The 18,743-nt window shown below is 36.4% G+C and overlaps 1 protein-coding gene across 2 annotated transcripts in view; it reads right to left on the bottom strand.

The window, feature by feature from the left end:
- PTPRQ (protein tyrosine phosphatase receptor type Q) overlaps window positions 1-18,743 on the bottom strand; it is a gene marked incomplete at both ends in the record, with an annotated part of 257,217 nt that overhangs the window by 198,225 nt on the left and 40,249 nt on the right. Inside the window, 4 exons of one of the 2 annotated variants that reach the window (XM_079715270.1) lie at window positions 1,257-1,326; window positions 1,658-1,884; window positions 2,559-2,670; window positions 3,021-3,074. In XM_079715270.1, coding sequence (XP_079571396.1) covers window positions 1,257-1,326; window positions 1,658-1,884; window positions 2,559-2,670; window positions 3,021-3,074 — 463 coding nt within the window. Of the gene's footprint in view, window positions 1-1,256; window positions 1,327-1,657; window positions 1,885-2,558; window positions 2,671-3,020; window positions 3,075-18,743 lie in introns of those variants that run through there. The other variant, XM_079715271.1, reaches the window with a different exon arrangement.

Raw genomic sequence — 18,743 nt, 5'->3', positions numbered from 1 at the left:
ATAAATAAAATTACCTCCATTCCATAACAACTTATTTTTATCACAAAGCTTATGTTCTACTAGGCTAATACATACAATAAAAAGTAAGCAAGTAAATGTGTTACACGTCAGGCTTGTCCAATGGAGAAAAATAAATCTGTTGGAAATAAAGATGGACAGAAGGAAATAGGGGCTATTTTAGAAGGTGTAGTCAGGAAAGGTAAAGTGAGATCTGGATCAACTGGGGAGAGAGTTCTACAGATATTTAGTGAAAGAGTATTCCAGGCAGAGGGAATAGCAAGAGAAAAGACCCTAAGATGGAAGATCAGTATGGCTGGAGTAGACAGAGGGAGAGGAGAAAGATAAGAGATGAAGCCAGAGAGGGGAAAGGGCATACAGAGCACCATAGCTCATGGGAAGGACTTAGGTTCTTGCTCTGAACAAGACAGGAGCCATCTTAGGAGGAGAGAAGTAACACAGTCTAGCTTCTGTTTCAAAAGATCATGTGGCTCTTGTCGGTAGAGTAAACTATAGGCAGGTAAGCTGGAAACAGGAAAACCAGTGAGGAGACTTTCGATTGTTCAGGCGAGAAATGATAATGGATTACATAGGGTGATTAACAATAGGGGTGAGAGTCAGGATATATTTTGATATAATGTTGGCAGGGTTTGTTGATAGATTAGAGTATACTATGAGAGAGAGGAATCATGACGATATCACATTTTTCCTCTCAGCCATTGGGAGAATGGAGGTAGCTTAAGTTGGTTTGGTAATGATTGCATGTTATGGAATAATATGATAACCATTATAATCTGTATTTCCAAAAGTCTAATGTCATAATAATGCTTATGATTTGATGTTAAGAGGAAAAGGCAGGCTATAAATTTGCATAAATGGCACAAGCCTACTTTTACTAATATATAGTCACAAAGACATATATTCATAGGAAAAAAAGAGATCAGCCAGAAATGGACCAGAAGGGTAACAGCATTTTTTATATAACAGGGCCATGGGTAACTTTCATTTAGGGTTTTTTTTTATTTCTGTTTTTTTCAAAGTTTTCTAAGATAACACTTAGTGTTTTTATAATCAGAAAGAACAATATACATTTTAATGAGTAAATTTACTATCCAAGAAGACTCTAAAAGTAACTGAATGGCCATGTTGTTGAAAATTTTATGCATTTTAGTGCCGGATTTTGTTTATATCCCTATTTATTTTCAATGACAAAAACTCCTAACAAAGTTAATTCAGAATAAATGATTTAGGAAAATTACCACTTTCTGCAGTTTGGAAGAGAAATGGGTCACTAAACACTCCAATGCCAGCACTGTTTTCAGCAGCAACCTAGAACAGACCAAAAGAATTACATTCAAGCTTTATACTCTCTAATTAAACAGAATCTGAAATAATAAAACTTTGATTTGTCCAGAAGATAAAGGATAAAGAGCTGACTGCCAGTAGGTTCAATATCAATAAGAAAAATAAATTATATAAATACACAAAAAAGAGATTATAAAATTTGTTCAAGTTTTAAAAGCCCAGATGGGCAATGAGGCCAAGACTCAGATGATCATTCTTCAGTCACTTGCTGCAAAGGCTTGACCCGGTAGGATAAAGCTCCTTCACTTCTAAAAGGAATGCATATTCTAATACTAACTATTTACAAAATAATTACCTTGATTTCATATGTTGTTCCAGGTTTAAGATTAGTGAGAAGAACTTCCAGACTGTCTGGCTTTGCTCTAACTTGTGTATACGCTGCTTGCATCCATGGACAAACTTCCTTATATTTTACAATGTAAGATATAATCCTTCCATTCGGATTAGGTGGTGTATTCCAAGACAGAAGAATCCCAGCAGATCCGACTCTTTCCCCTGCTAGGAAGACTGGAGGCCCTGGTTCTATTTTTTTTGAAAAAATTCATGTTGTTATAAGGTCAAACAACTATTGTATTTTCACAATCATATGTAAGAAAAATATCTACAAATTGTAGACTTCTGAAGGTCCCAAAGACTGATGGTCTCATAAGTGTAAGTTTATCCTCCCTAGAGCTTTGCTACAAGAAAAAAAAAAGATTAAATGCTTTGGGGAATACCAAAAATAGTCTTTTATAAGAATGTAAAAAATGGAATGCTACTAAATACTACATGCCAAATATACTTTTAATGCCAAATCATTTTTTTAAAAAAACTTACTTGATGCAAGGCTTATACACAAACACTAAGAAAACAAGAACCAGTCTTACAAACTGAATAACTCTTTCAGAGCAACTATAGTGAGTTTATTTTCACGGCTTTGTATTATTTAAATATTATGATTAACAGTGTTTCTGATCCATTTCACAAACAAGTATAGAAAAATTATCTTTGCTCTTTGAAAGTAATGGAAGATAACCAGTAGAACTCAGGTTCTAAACAGATCACTTTCTTAAGTTTCCATTTTGCTTTAATTACTAAACTGTTCTCATGCATACAATGCATATATCACCAATGTAAATATTTCTATCCAACAGATTTATAATGGTTCCAAATACTTTGTAAAAAAAAAAAAAAGAAAAAGGAAAACATATACTTACTTGTCACATTCGTTGTCACTGTTCTACTAACAGGTAAGCTGTATGTTGTAGCAGAAATGGAAGAGATGGTTACATCATACCGTGTACCAGGAACAGCATTAGAAACATCAACCTGGAACACCAAAAGCAAGTGATTGTGTTAAAATTCTGAAAAGCAAGAAATTTAAAACCATAAATCTATCACAATCAATAAAATAAAGTAACACTTCACTACATAACTCTGCACTATTTAAGATATCACAGTATGTTTCCTATCACTGTAAAATATAAATTTGTTATATCACATAACTATTTACCAAATAACAGATAACAAAAACTTAACAAAACATACTGCATTATCAAAGACTAAATCAGTACTTCTATCTATCCTAGTTCATTGTCACAAGAAACAACTATTTAAGAGTCTTAAGAAAATTACAGTCCATTGCTTAGCCCTTGTATTTAAGAGTGTGTACAAAATACCTGTGTCTCTGAAGCTCCAATAAAAAGTAAAAGAAAAATCATAAGAAAATCCATCATTATTACATTTTTCAGGCAGTGGAATCACATTGATGGCTCTAGAGAGAAATGTTGCCTGCATTAATGATTTAAAGACAGATCCTCCTGGCAAGTGCACAATTAATGAGCGTGGATTACTCAATAGCTCTGCCCTTTCATTGTTAAACTATTCATGAACCCTTGGATCGTTGGCTGTAGGTTCAGGGTAGACTTAAAAAAAAGAGACACAGACGTTACTAAGGTAACAGTCCACCAATGCTGAAACTTAAACTCATCAATTCGGCATCCGCGTTTTTGTCTTCATCTTATGCTTTTAAAAAGTCTCAAAGGAGTAAGTTTTCATGGTGGATGAGTTTCATAAAGAACTTTCCTATTTGGACCAAATATAAATACAAGTTAGTTTGGCAAGTACAATAATGAAAACGATACCTGATATTCTCCACCTCCAAGATCTCTGATAGTAACAAAGCCACTGTCAGGAACAAGATCCACGTGAAACCCGTCCACATGGCCAGAGGGTAGGCTCCAGTGCAGAGAAAAGGAATGTGCAGAAATATTGAAGGCTTTAAGTTTCTCAGGTTTTTCCGGTTCTGATATTGAAAAACAGAGGTTTAAAATAGTTATTTTCCTAAACCTTCAAAGAAAAAAGGAAAATCAATAATCTAAGGACCAGGTTTCAAAACAACCAAATTGTCAGAAAGCATCAGATCCTTTAAATTATCTCTAGCTCTATGTAGGTGTTAGGCATGTATATCTTTAAAAATAGCTAGTTTCTAAGCTTAATTATCAAAAATGATATGTCAATTCATATATCTATTTCTGGGATATTCCTTACCTACTGAAATCTTTTGGTTGACCAAATTGTTTTTTTTTAAAAGCTTATGCTCTAATTGAAAAACTGAATCATTTTAAAGATAGTAAGTACAAACTACTATCCAATTACCTGGATATTTATCAAACAGAAATAAATATCCAAAAAATATCAAAATCTGCCAAAATTTCACATTGGAAATGAAAAAAAGATAGTTTTTGAACAGTAAGTAGCAAGTGTCCTAGCCATTTCAACCATATTTTTTCTACCTTTGCTTCCACTGTTTCCAAAGTTTTGCTTATGCTGCCTGTACCTACTTGAAGGGAGTTTTCTACGTAAAGTTCTTTGGATTGATTGCCAATGAGTCAGATTTGTACTCTTCTTATCTTTAGTGCAGATTCCAAACAATATATGGGGAGGGACAGAGATTAAGAAGCCAAGCATTCGAAAAACATCCTGATACAGATCCAATCTAACACTATTTCCAAAATAAAGTAGTCTGGAATTAGTCACTGAACTCCATTTATCATTTTAAACACTCCCGCCCCCCACTTAACCAGAGATGATTTGGAAATCGATATATTTAAAAAAATAAAGTGTACATTTCCTAACAAAACTGAGAGGGCACATTGCATAAAATAGATAACAGGTCAGTTTCCTAGTATTTTGGCGGGGGGGATATACTTTTAGAATGGTTTTCCTTATCTCCTTTCAGAAAGAGTCATGTACCAAAATGTTCACTGAAAAGTTCCTTTAATGCTTATAATACAACTGTCTCCCTAGTGGCCAAAGCTAATATTGATCAATTAATTTTCACATGACATCCTCAAAGATACATTCTCTTGGCATCATCTCCAAGTTGTCCATTCAGTGAGCACTACAGTTTTATAATACCTCTTTAGAAATGCTGCAAATCTAAGGTGAAAGATCAGAGAAATACCCAGTTTGTGATGGGTAGAATTTCTTTGTTGTACATAGCTGCTGGCATTTTTCCTGGATGATTCTGCACACAGACCTATGTCTTCTGTATTTTCAGGCTTGAGAGAAAAGAGCTTGATTCTCCTGGCCAGCCCACTTTAAAGTGGACAAAAGTCTAACATGACAGAAGTCTGACCACTACTCACACTTACTGGTTTATGTAAGGGCTGATACTATCTCTTCAAGAGTCCTAAAAAGTGACTAACATTTATGACGTCTTAGGCAAGAAACTAGAAAAAGAGCTGGGATGAGACTTGGGAAGAAAAATGAAGACAGAAGTGAAGGGCTGTTTACTGAGATGGTGGTGAGATAGGATGTAGTGTCCTAGACTGTGGCTTAAGATTACACACTGAAGAACCCTTGGCTAAGGATGAAGTGTGTCTCACCAAGAGGAGGAAGAATATATTTGTCTGGAAATTTGCCAATCTGATAAAAAGGGAAGGCCTGGAAGCTTCAGGACAGTTTGGTAAAGACCTTTCAAAGCAAAGTGAATAGAAGCCCTGGAAATGGAGAGAATTTAAAATGACTGAGAAAACCAGCCTGGGTTGTGGGATCCTTTAAGAAAGAAGAACAGTCTGATGATCATGTAGGCCACAATAAACATTTTAGATTTTTTTCCCCTAAATGCAATGGAAAACACTGAAAAATTTTAAGCAGAAAAACAATCTGACTTTGTTTTTTATTTTAAAAAGATTACTCTAGAATATGGGCTATGAATTGGACAGAAGCAAAAGTGGCAGCACAAGGCCAATTAGTAAGATATTGTGATAGTCTGAGCATAGAGGAGGGAGGCTTGCCCTCAGGAAAAGGTAGTAGAGATGAAGTAATGCTTAAGTCATTGTGAAAGAGTGTAGCTTCCTGAATATGAACTGGAAGATTCAATTAACTGAAACAGATTCCATAATAAGTACATGATTTGCACTCCATGGAATTTAATCTCTGAAAAGGTAGGAAAATATGAAGCAAAAATATCACTCTCAATCTAATTGTTATTAACCAACAAAAATCAGATCATGAGGTGGATTCTGAGTTCTAAAAGAAAAAGTATCACATAATGTTCAATTTAATTAGGGCTAGCAAGAGGAATTCTAGGCCTAGTCAGTTTTTTTAGACCGGAATTTTCCAAAAATTAATCCTTGGGCTTCCCTGGTGGCGCAGTGGTTGAGAGTCTGCCTGCCGATGCAGGGGACACGGGTTCGTGCCCCAGTCCGGGAAGATCCCACATGCTGCGGAGCGGCTGGGCCCGTGAACCATGGCCGCTGAGCCTGAGCATCCGGAGCCTGTGCTCCGCAACGGGAGAGGCCACAACGGTGAGAGGCCCGCATACCGCAAAAAAATAAAAAATTAATCCTTAGTACCCTAAATCCCTAGAATTGAATACATGTCCTGTGATCAAACCATTTTGTTAAATAATTCCTTTTCTAAGTTAAACATCTTCTTTTATTGCAGGGTAGCTCAGAGCCCTAAATAGGCTTAAGTATGTGTCTTGTGATTCATACTTAAGCAACACTGTTTGATAAAAATACAATGTAAGCCACATTAAACAAGTAAAAAGAAACATGTAAAATTAATTTTAAAAATATATTTTATCTAACACAACATATCAAAAACATCATTTCACACATAATATGAAATTATTAATGAGATAATAATATCACTTTTTTTCATACTAAGTCTTTGAAATGCCATGTGTCTTTGGCACTTAGAGCACATCTGAATTTGAACTAGTCCTGTTTCAAGGCTCAACAGTCACGTGTTGCTAATCGCTGTCTACTGGACAGTGCAGCTCTAAAGCATCTCTCAACTTTTCTCCTTGGCATTTCAGTGAATTTACTTCAACTGCATTTTGAGAAACTGAGAGATAACAGAAGTATGATCCTATGATGTCTATACAGGAAAAGAGCTCTAAAGAGTTAAAAGGACCTCACATACAAAGTTCTGATACAAACTATGGTGGATTAAACTTTGAGACAGAGAGTAAGAAGAGATTCAAAATGGAAAAACAAGCTTCTTAGGGAGTTCCTCAGTAGATTCTGATTCTTAAAAGAGTGTATACAAAATGAGACCAAAATGTTACATACTTCAGAATACCCACAAAAGAGTCAAACAAACCTATCAGAACAGTACCAAGGAAACAAAGCCTACAATGGACAGATATTTTAAAATAAAATGTGAAGACTTAAAAGTCCCATCACCATTATTATTAACTTTTATTTATAATTCATATGTACCAACACTGTATATGACATGCTTTCAATATCACATTTAAGTCTTTTCATGATTTATCACAGGTTGGGCATAATATATGTTCTGACTGAGGAGATGCCAGACACGTAGATTATTAAGAAGTAACTCATATCAAGTTTATGATACACTATGCACTGCACTAAGCTTTTTCACTCATTGTTTTATGTAACAGTTGTAACAAATCATAAGGAGATACTATGATTATTGTCATTTAAAAATGAGAAAACTGAGGAACAAAGCATTTACATAACTTCACCAAGGTCTCAAAGCAAATAGGTAAATAGTAGAGCCAGGATTTGGACCCAGGAGCCATAGCTTCAGAGTTCAAGGTTTAATCACCTTGATAACTTTGCATCCCTCTAACCTTCACAAAGTGGCTTATGAATAGCACATTGAAAAATCCTAAATGTATTAACATTTTAGAAAGGATTCAAGCATTAATAGGATGATCTATAATTTTCCTTTAAAGTCTAAGATTATTAGTTGAAGTGACCTCCAATTTAATTTTAGGGGACTCCATCCAAATATGTCCTATGTCAAGGCAACATTTATTTGTCAAGTTCCTGTAGCTTCCTCACACTTTGGAAATGGGCTAGGTATAGTAAACTAAACAGCCTCTAATAAGTCAGCATCATATTAGGTGCCACAAGTGTCTAAAAAAATCAATTTTTAGTATGGCACTGGTCACAGGTCCTATAACTGGATAACTAGGTTCAAATCCTAGCTTTGCCAGGTAAATTGAGAATTTAGGCAAAACTCTTAACCTCTCTGTTTCTCTCTGGCCTCATCAACCTGAAGATAATAATCCTCCTATCCCACACACTGTTGTGGGAATAAAATAAGTTAACACATGTAAAGTGCTTAGAAGAGTGGTTTGAACATAGCAAAATCTTAGTAAATGCAAGCTATAATTACAGCTATTGTTCATTCTGCTATCTTTCCCTATAAACCCTGGTCATCTCTTAGTAAAACCATGCATTACTGCTATTTCATTTCTTAGCTTTAGCTCCCTCCTCACAGCCACTCAGTGCTCTGCCCAGCATCGCTCCATGATCACCACTCTCTCCTTTATAAAAAGTAGGGCAGTAAAACCTCTTTCTGCTCCAGAGGTACATCAGAAAACCTAGATTACCACCCTTTCCCATTTCCTCTTATCAGCTCACCTCCCAAATCACAGCTCTCCATTACCTAACTCTAATCTCTCAAAACCATCACCTAAACCGCACAATCCAACCAGAACATCAAGTTCCTGCTATTTCATAAAGTGCCCTCTTTAATTAAAATGACCACTGATATTCGATATCTTCCATGAAACATTCCTGATATTGGCATTACCTTGCTCACCTTTTCCTCTGATCAAAATCTAAGTGAGCAAATCCTGTCACTCACACTAACCACACTGCCTCCTTGACTTGTGCATAAGCAAAACATTTTATTTATTGTATCTTTTTTTCTTCCTTTTTTTTTTTTTTTAAGCTGTACACGGGCCTCTCACTGTTGTGGCCTCTCCCGTTGCAGAGCACAGGCTCCAGACACGCAGGCTCAGCGGCCATGGCTCACGGGCCCAGCCGCTCCGCGGCATGTGGGATCTTCCCGGACCGGGGCACGAACACGTGTCCCCTGCATCGGCAGGCGGACTCTTAACCACTGCGCCACCAGAGAAGCCCTATTTATTGTATCTTTTTTCAACCTTTGCTCAGTGGACTATTTGATTTTTCTATCTAACCATACAGATCAGTGCTTGCCATACATCTGTTGTCATTTTTGCAAACTTATGGCAATTTCTGGACTTTTGGGGATTTCTAGAAAAAATTTGATTGTCACAATTAAGAGGATCCTACTGGTATCTAGTAGGTAGAGGTCAGGGATGATGCTAAACATCCTAAAAAGTACGAATCCCCACAAGACAGAATCACCCAGCCCAAAATGTCAATAGTACTGAGGTTAAGAAACCTTGCCACAGACTAAAACTTTTACAGTGAGTCCAGTTTTAATGTGTTTGATTGTATACTTTACCTACTGCAAAATCCTGAAGAAAAAGACATTCATCATTTAATGCACATGCTTTTTAAGAAATAAAGATGTGCCTTATATATTGATATATAATATAAAAATAAAGTGTAATAGAGTGTTTAAGAGCCATAAGGAATCTCAGAGATCATCGACTCTTTTACTAGGTAACTTGCCCAATAGTACTCAGCTAGCAAGCGTCAAATCCAGGAGTAAAGTTGGTGTATGATTTCTAAACTCTGCTTGCTTTGCATTATCACATATATATATATATATACATATATATATATATATATGTGTGATACATTAGGAGAACAATATATACATTTAGGAGAACAATAGTATGTAAGACACATAGAATAATGGGCTCCCAAGATGCCCACATTCTAAACCCTGGAACCTGTGAAAATGTTACACTACACGGCAAAAGGGACTTTGCAGATGGAATTAAGATTATGAACCTTAAAACAGGGAGAGCAACCTAGATTATCCAGGTGGATCCAATCTAATTACAAAGCCCTTAGAAGAGAAAGAGGAGTCTGAAGTAATGGGGAAAAAAGGAAAAAGAGTTGAATCGTGAGTGCAAGGCAACCCCCCTTTGTTGTCTTTGAAGATAGAGGAAGAAGATCACAAGCCAAGGAATGAGACGTTCTCTAGAAGGGGATCAGATCTCAGCTGACAGCCAGCAAGAAAATTGTGACCTCAGTCCTACAGCCACAAGCAACAGAATTCTGCAACGACCTGAATGATCAAAGAGCCTACAGAAAGGAACACAGCCCTCCCAATATCTTGATTTTAGCCTGATGGGAACCATGTCATATCAGACTTATGACCTACAGAACTCTGCCACAATCAATTTGTGTTATTTTAAGCCACAAAGCTTGTGGCACTTTGTTACAACACCAATAAGAAACTAATACAGTGTGACACCCACATAACAAATGTCTATAGACTGAGTTATCATCATATGTCTGCTTTGGGTTATCTGTCAGATCCGTAGCCTTAAAGATCATTTAAGAGTAATCTCATTAGTTATTACTGCAATCTTGTTCTCTTTTGAAAAATTTTAAATATTAATAGGTTTCACAACTTCATTCAGATATAAAAGTGATGCTTTAAGTTATTCAGAATAGGATTTTGTTCTCTTCTCATATAAAAACAATAAAATCTTGCAATGTTGAATTGCTTGAAGTTCCACAAATACACCATATCATTTACACCTCCACAATTTTGCACAGACTGTTCCCTCTCTCTGTGAGTCTCCTTTCCACACACCCCACATGCCCTCTAATCTGATTAGGAAACTCCTTATCCTTTTGCAGCCCCAGAGAGCCTTTTCCATCCATTCTATGAAGTTAATCATTCCCTTTTCTGTGCAACCACAATAAGACTTAAACACTTCCATTGCTTCAGCTATTAATTTGACTTACACTATATGTATTTCCATGCTTGTATCCTTTATTACTCTCCACACACCCTAAGACTATGCTTTTTCATGTGTATAGCACATAGTAGAATATCAAAGACAAAGAACAAGGTTTTAGGAGAACGGATGATCCCCAAATCAACTACCTAATTTCATTAGCTGAACCTCTCATCTGATGTGAAACTATGTATAGTATTAGCTACATTTATTGAGCACTGACTATGTGCCAGATACTATGTTATCCAATTTACATCTTACATATATTATCTCAAAAATCCTCAGAATATCCCAGTAAAATGAGTATTTTTACCCTCTGAAATATCCTATAGACTGTAAAATTTCAAATTTCAAAAAATGCATTGAAATTTTATCTTGAACAGTATAATATGCAATACAAATGTAAATTTTTTTAAATATCAAAAAGAATTTGTATACCTGCAACAACTCTGATAAATGTGCCAGATCCTTCAACAATGCCGCTCATTCTATGTACTGTGATGTTATATATTCTACCAGGAGTCAGGTCTGTAACTGTGTGCTCAGTCATCATTTCCCAAATAAGATATTCTTTAGCAAATGTTCTGTTTGATATATAAATCTTGTAATGAGTGAAGTTGGTCTCTGTTGGATTCCACATTAAATTTGCAGAAGAAGTATTCACAGCTTTCAACGTTAAGCCACATATCCTGGATGGTTCTATTGAAAAGGTAAATAAAATATGTAAATATGTATAAATATGTAAATACATATAAATAAAAAATGCACACATATATGTAAAAATAAATCAAACATAAATAGTATAATTTAAACATCTACATAATAATCATTGAATTTATTCATGTACAATATAATGTCTTACATGTTCAGCTCTGCAAATAGAGAAATAGGCTATTATATATACAAGAGTTTTATTTTAAGTGACACATGAACATCCTCCCTAGTTCCCAAATATCTTTCCTTAATCAATCACGAGTCACTTCCAATAGTCATTCTTTTAGAATTGTGCCTCCTGAGCACTTGTAACCAGAAGTATCCTTATATGATACAGTTATAGGTTCATTAGCTACCACCTAGCAGATAGCTAGATGTTGGTTGAAGATGAAACAGAATAAGTTAAGAGAGGGTGTGAGGGCCAGAAGTAAGGGCATTTTCAAATGTGGTTCTTTCAGCTACATCAAAGTTTTCAGCATGCCTATATCCCTGCATTTTTAATCCATTCATCAGGTGAAGTAATATTGTTTCTTGCATTATCATTTGCTTTCCACCGAGAGGGGATCCTGTAAACATCAAAAACTTTCACAAGACTTGTTGGTGACAAATACTATTACTCCACCCCACTCCAAAACATTATGAAACTGATTTACAATGAATTTACAACCATCAGGGAAGAAAAAATAGAAGTTCTCTGCTTATCAAACCCCCACCTCAATAGAAAATGAATTACATTTATATCATTATGACATGGTATATATAATGTGTGTATATGTATACATATATTCTATATATGTGACATACATATGTATGTACATACATATATATACATGTTTGCTTCAGATTAGAAAAAAAACCATGTAGTCTCCAATACATTTAGACAAAGACTTTTTTAAGTTCACATATATCTTGAGAGTTCTCTTAATCATATTATGATCATCATTATTCCTTAATTATCAAGCTTTATGTTTAAAAATAGCTTTAATTATGTTGGGCCAAAATACTTCCAGTTCTTACAAAACTATAAAGCAAAAATTTTATTTATGACATTTCCTTACTTGTAGCCACTTTTTTCATTACAGATATGCTGTAATCTTTGCCTCTAACTGTCTTCACATGGAACAGATATTCCATACCCGGAGTCAAATTCTTTACTTTGGCTTTGTTGCTATAAACAATTACTTTAAATAGTTTTTCCTTTCTAGATGTCATACAATAGGATATCTAGAGAAAGAGAGAGAGAAATTCATGTTTTTCATGATTTAAAAATGATTTATTGGGCTTCCCTGGTGGCACAGTGGTTGAGAGTCCGCCTGCCGATGCAGGGGACGCAGGATCGTGCCCCGGTCCGGGAAGATCCCACATGCCGCGGAGCGGCTGGGCCCGTGAGCCATGGCCGCTGAGCCTGCGCGTCCGGAGCCTGTGCTCCGCAACGGGAGAGGCCACAACAGTGAGAGGTCCGCGTACTGCCAAAAAAAAAAAAAAAAAAAGAAAAAGAAAAAGAAAAGAAAAGGGGAGAATATGGAGAATATTTACAATGACAGGTTTTACATCCTTCCAATTCTAACTCCCAAACTGATAGAAGTGAACTTCACCAGACCCAGCTGAGCAGAGGATAGTTTTAAGAACAAACAGTGAGGGGCTTCCCTGGTGGCGCAGTGGTTGAGAGTCCGCCTGCCGATGCAGGGGACGCAGGATCGTGCCCCGGTCCAGGAAGATCCCACATGCCGTGGAGAGGCTGGACCCGTGAGCCATGGCCACTGAGCCTGCGCGTCCGGAGACTGTGCTCCGCAGCGGGAGAGGCCACAACAGTGAGAGGCCCGCGTACCGTAAAAAAAAAAAAAAAAAAGATTTATTTGTCATGAACTCGATACCAGTCACATCACATAGATTAATACTGCAAGGCAGAATTTGTGATCTGTCCTATCTTCACCAAGAAGTAATTTGGAGCTAGTTGAGGCTGAATAACTTAGTGAAGTTCACATAGTAATAAGTACAGTGTACTAACATAGTTTACATACTAAAAGACCAATGGTCTCCAAGTATTTCCAAATTTCATATATTTATGTATATATACGCATGATTTATTTGTACATATGCATAATACAATAAATATGAATGGGACTTTACCTGTTGGTCACCTGAAAACAAAAACTGGTTTGTAAAATTTCAGGCATGCCCACTCCCCCAACTCCACATAAGCAGAAGACTAGAGGAAGTGAAAGCAGATTATCACTGAAGTTCCTAGACTCTGACCTTGTGGAGAACACCATGGCTTTCTCCTGGCTGCCTAAGCGACTGGAAAGAGGGTGCTTCTGCCCACCAACTGCACTCCAGCTAAATGAGGAGGGCCCCATGTGCATCACTATCATAAATGGAGAGGCCTGCTGGAGAGAATGACACATTCCAGCTGGAAGCAGACTTCTGGCTCATGTATCTGGTTGATCAGAGAAAAAGGAAATTGGGAAGAGCTGAGGAGCATTCTGCATACCCACCTTTGCCCCAACAAAGACGCCACAGTCTCCCATGGGTCAAGTATGACCAGAGAGAGTGATCAGGCTTGAAATCTTACCAGTGCCCCACCCAAGAAGGTTGGCCCTTGTGCAAACACACCCAAGCAGCAAAAAGGAGTGGGATAAATGCCAGTGGAAAGAGCTGACAGTAGCTGGAAAACACTGAGCTAGAGCTGGTCTGTCATTTCAAGGGTAGTGGGATAACCCCAGACCCCTCCAGAGAACTCACACATATGCCTCAGGAGAGAGCCAGTATTTGGAGGGCTGCTAAACAGATGTCATTGGAAGCCAACCAGTGTTAGCCAAGGGAGTAGTTAAAAAAAAAAAAAAAACCCAGCATGAGAGAAAACAGCAAAAATAAACACCTGGAACAGAGGAGGCACTTTAATTTTTTGTTGAATGAATGAATGGTGTCACATTCCATCTTTCATTATAACCATCTTTCATTATAGCCAATTATTCATTAAAGCTTTGAGAACTGGCGTTGCCTTTAGAAATTTTCAGTGAACTAATCTGATAGTTCCAATACCTTGGGGATTTTTTAAGTCATTAAAAGCTACTTGTAACAATCTTTACTCTTCTTTACTCCATATTTCATGTTGTAAAAGAAAAGATACATCTAAATGAAAGTAATCGCATTAATTTTATAATTTAAATTACACTATGCTTTAAAAAACACTTGTCATGTGGTAAGAGTCAGAGAAACAAATTTCCTAGGCAAATATGTTTATCACTGTCTTGTGGGAAGAGTGTTTTGTTACTGAAGGAGGATAACCATGAGGTCTAGAAGCATATCACTGCTTATTGATTTATAAGGTGTCACTGGCAATTACCTTGCTTGTCTGGCATATGGGAAGATAGGAATAGTGAATAGAATGCTGAGAACTTCTGGTATGAAATGGTAGGGAAAAGTACCATGTAGCAGAGGAAGAATATAATCTTAATGAAGTGCTAAATTCAGACATACAAAGAATCATAGTAAGGCATTAATGAAGGGTTAAAAGAAAAAGAAATTGACTGCAGTGATCTCATGATAAAATGATGTAAATTTTTAAAAATAAATTTGTAAAATAGAAATTTGTTTCCCCAACTATGTGGACTTCATACATCTAATAGAAATCAATTGAAGAAAACATAATTTGTGCTTTATTTCTACTTTTAAAGCATAGTTTGAAACCTGGGATGATTAATTTTAAATGATTAGGAAAATGATCCCAATTATGCAAGTACACTTTGCTAAGCAACCAGGATACTGTTGCTTAATTCATTAAAATTTAACAAATAATTTCATTGGTTGAGAAAGACTAGAATAATCATTAGTGATATAATATAGTTAATAAACAATCTGAATCTGAAAGATTAAGGTGATTTCTTAAAATAAGTTTTACTTAAGAAATACATAAATTACAGTCTCTGAAAAAAATGTGTTCATATAAAAATAATAAAAACATAATTCTAGGGGTATATATTTTATCTGACAACAAATAAATTTATGGCCTCAGTTAACCCCAAGGGAAGATCATCTTTTTAGGCACTTGCCTTGAAATATAAGAATTAGGACAACCAGATAAGGGTAAAAAATGTGGATCTTTTACAATTAACATAAGTGCCTAGAATTTTCTCTAGAGAATACCTACACTAAATACAGGAATGAATTAAATCATTCTAGAAAGGCTAGAATTTTTCATGAATCATTTATTATTCAAGATGCCCCTATCATTGAATGACATTTACGAATGACAAACAGAACGCTCTCTCCTGACTGTGAACTTGCTCGTGTAGAATATCCTCTCCTCTTTTCCATGAGTCTGAACACTACCCGTTCCTAAAAGTTCACCTCAAGCTCTACCCTTTGCTGGTAACTACATTCAGTGTTGATATCCTCCCTCCATAATCACCCCAATCATATATGGGAACACTGTTATGCAAAGTTTTATTTATTTACCAAATACTGGGCTGGCCAAAAAGTTTGTTCCATAATATCTTATGGAAAAACCAGAAAGAACTTTCTGGCCAACCCAATATTTATTGAGCATCTATTACAGGGAAAGCATTATTATTGGTACTAGGTATTTTACGGTAAACAAGACAGCTAAGGCTTCTGATTATAGGGAACTTACATTCTAGTAGTGATGCCAAACAACAAGCTACTCAATATTAACAAATGAATGAGATAACTCGGCTACATCACAGAGTGAATAGAAAGAGTGATTTATTTAGATTAGGTAATCAAGGAAGGAGATGAGAATATAAAACAGAATGTTGCTCCCCATTTAATTCTACAAGGATTAAGTCATTAGCCACTGCAGTTGCTGACTTACAATACACCCTGAAAGGAATTTGGGATGTAAAACAGACTGAGGCACTCTGTGCTTTGCAAACACAGGCCCCTCAGAAAGTTAGATGTATATTTCAGGAAGAATTTTAATGAACCCAGATTCTTACATTTTCCCATACACAGAAAAGCACTAAAATCATTATCTGTATCTTGTGACTAACAGTAACCTTTTACTGAGATGTATGCTTCACTACATGTATTTCTTAGCCCCAAATCATATATGCACTGGCTTCTCCCCTACCTCTGCAGAGCAGTTCCCTCGACCTACTTGGGAGGCTGTTTCCTAGGCTACAGTCCTCATTAAATTCCCTGAGTAAAACTGAAAGTCACAACTCTTACAATGTGCATTTTTCTTTTAGTTGACTAGATGATTCTTGAACTGAGAACCCAATGATAGGAAAAAGTCGATCCAAACTGGTGGCAAGATATCCATGCAAAATGAATGTCAAGCACAAAAACCCTGCAATGGGGAAGTGCTTGCCATGCTAAAGGAACAGAAAGAGAGCCCAATATGGTAGCAACACGGTAACCAAGCAGGCAGCATAATTGGATGAAGATCCAATCAGGTGAGCTCTTGGAGACCATGGCAAGGAGTTTAGACTTCATTTGAGGGCAATGGAAATCTAATGGAGGTTGTTAAACCAATGAGAGATACTATGTTTTTAACAGTGCTCTCTCGCTCTCTCTCTGTTTCTCTCTCCCTCTTTCTGGCTGTTGTGTGTGCAAAGTAGATTATATGGAAATCAAGAATGGAAACAGAGAAACCAGTTAGGAGGTGAGAGGCTATCGTCCATCACCTAGGCTGCCGGTCTCCATAAGAAGTGAGAGTAACTAGGTGTAGTGGAGATGAAGGGAACTGGACACATTAATGATCCATTTCAGAGGGAGAAATGACAGAAGCAGGTGATGGATTGAGGAATGAAGGAATGGAAAGAAGCAAAGATAACTGAGCAAGTGGTTTCAGGACAGGGTCCTTTCCTGAGATGGGAGAGATTGGTAGGAGCTGGGGTGGAGTCACAAAGGACAGGGAGAGCCTTGAGCCATGGTACGGAATCTTTTAGGCACAAGAATGACATTTTATTTACTTTTAAGAAAGAGCACTCTGATGGCTGTGTGGCAAGGGAGAGGGTAAGGAGGGATTCACATCAAAATTAACCTTCCTTCAACCTCAATGTCCATCGACAGATGAATAGATAAAGAAGATATGATACATGTACACAATGGAACATTACTCAGCCATAAAAAGAATGAAATAATGCCATTTTCAGCAACATGGATGGATCTATTATATTAAGTGAAGTCAGAGAAAGACAAATATCATATGATATTGCTTATATGTGGAATCTAAAAAAAATGATACAAATGAACTCATACAAAACGGAAATAGGCCCACAGACATAGAAAACAAATTTATGGTTACCAAAGGGGAAAGGGTGGGTAGGAATAAATTAGGAGTTTGGGATTAACATATGCACACTACTATATATAAAATAGATAACCAACAAGGACCTATCATATAGCACACGGAACTATACTCAGTATTTTTTAATAACTTGTAAGGGAGAAGAATCTGAAAAGGAATACATATATGTATGTATAACTGAATCACTTTGCTAAACACCTGAAACTACTGCAACACTGTAAATCAACCATACTTCAATAAAAAAATAAACAAATTAATTTTAAAAAAATTGTAAAACACTAAGCTTCATTGATTGTGAAATATGAACTGTGAAAACTAAAAAAAAGAAAATAATCATTCAGTCATCAAAATATTTCCTGACTTCTGCTGTATGTCAGATACTGGTCACAATAACGTAAAAAATGGTGCCCAAAGCAGATAAAAAAAGCCCAGTCCTCATAGAATTTGCATGCCAGAACACTTGCCAAACACATGATCTAACTGAATACCCTAAACAATTCTATAGAATAACAATAATCTTCATTGACAGATGAGGAAACTGGACCAATGAGGATCAAAATTTGCCCAAGGTCTCACAACAGAGGTGAAGTTAGGATTCAAAGCAAGGAATTCCAGGGCCTTAATCCTTCCATTGCACCATACTGCCTACCACACCTTATAAAATCACAGGAAACTGAACACAGGCATGTATATCAAAGTTGTATCAAATTAGTGTTTACATTTTCTTTGGATAAATATCCAGGAGAGAAATGGTAGATCATATGGCAGTTCTATTTTTAATTTTTTGAGGAATTTCCATACCGTTTTCCATAGTGGCTGCACCAATTTACATCCTCACCAACAGTACACAGGGTTCCCTTTTCTCCACATCCTCATCAACACCTGTTATTTGTTCTCTTTTTGATAGCCATTCTGACAAGTATGAGGTGGTATCTAACTGTGGTTTTGATTTGCATTTCCCTGATGATTAGTGATGCTAAGCATCTTTTCATGTGCCTTTTGGCCATTTGTATATCTTCCTTGGAAAAATGCCTAAACAGGTCCTCTGTCCATGTTCTAAATGGATTGTTTTTTTGATATTAAGTTGTGTGAGTTATTAACATATTTTGGATATTAACCCCTTAGCAGATATATCATTTAAAATAGCTTCTTCCATTCCATAGGCTGCCTTTCCATTTTGTTGATGGTTTCCTTTGCTGTGCAAAAACTTTTTAGTTTGATGTGGTCCCA

This window comes from Hyperoodon ampullatus, assembly GCF_949752795.1.
Source record: "Hyperoodon ampullatus genome assembly, chromosome: 11".
NCBI classification, from domain to species: Eukaryota; Metazoa; Chordata; class Mammalia; order Artiodactyla; family Ziphiidae; genus Hyperoodon; species Hyperoodon ampullatus.
Note: the sequence above shows the minus strand (reverse complement) of the source record. Positions and strands in the feature narration are given on the sequence as shown.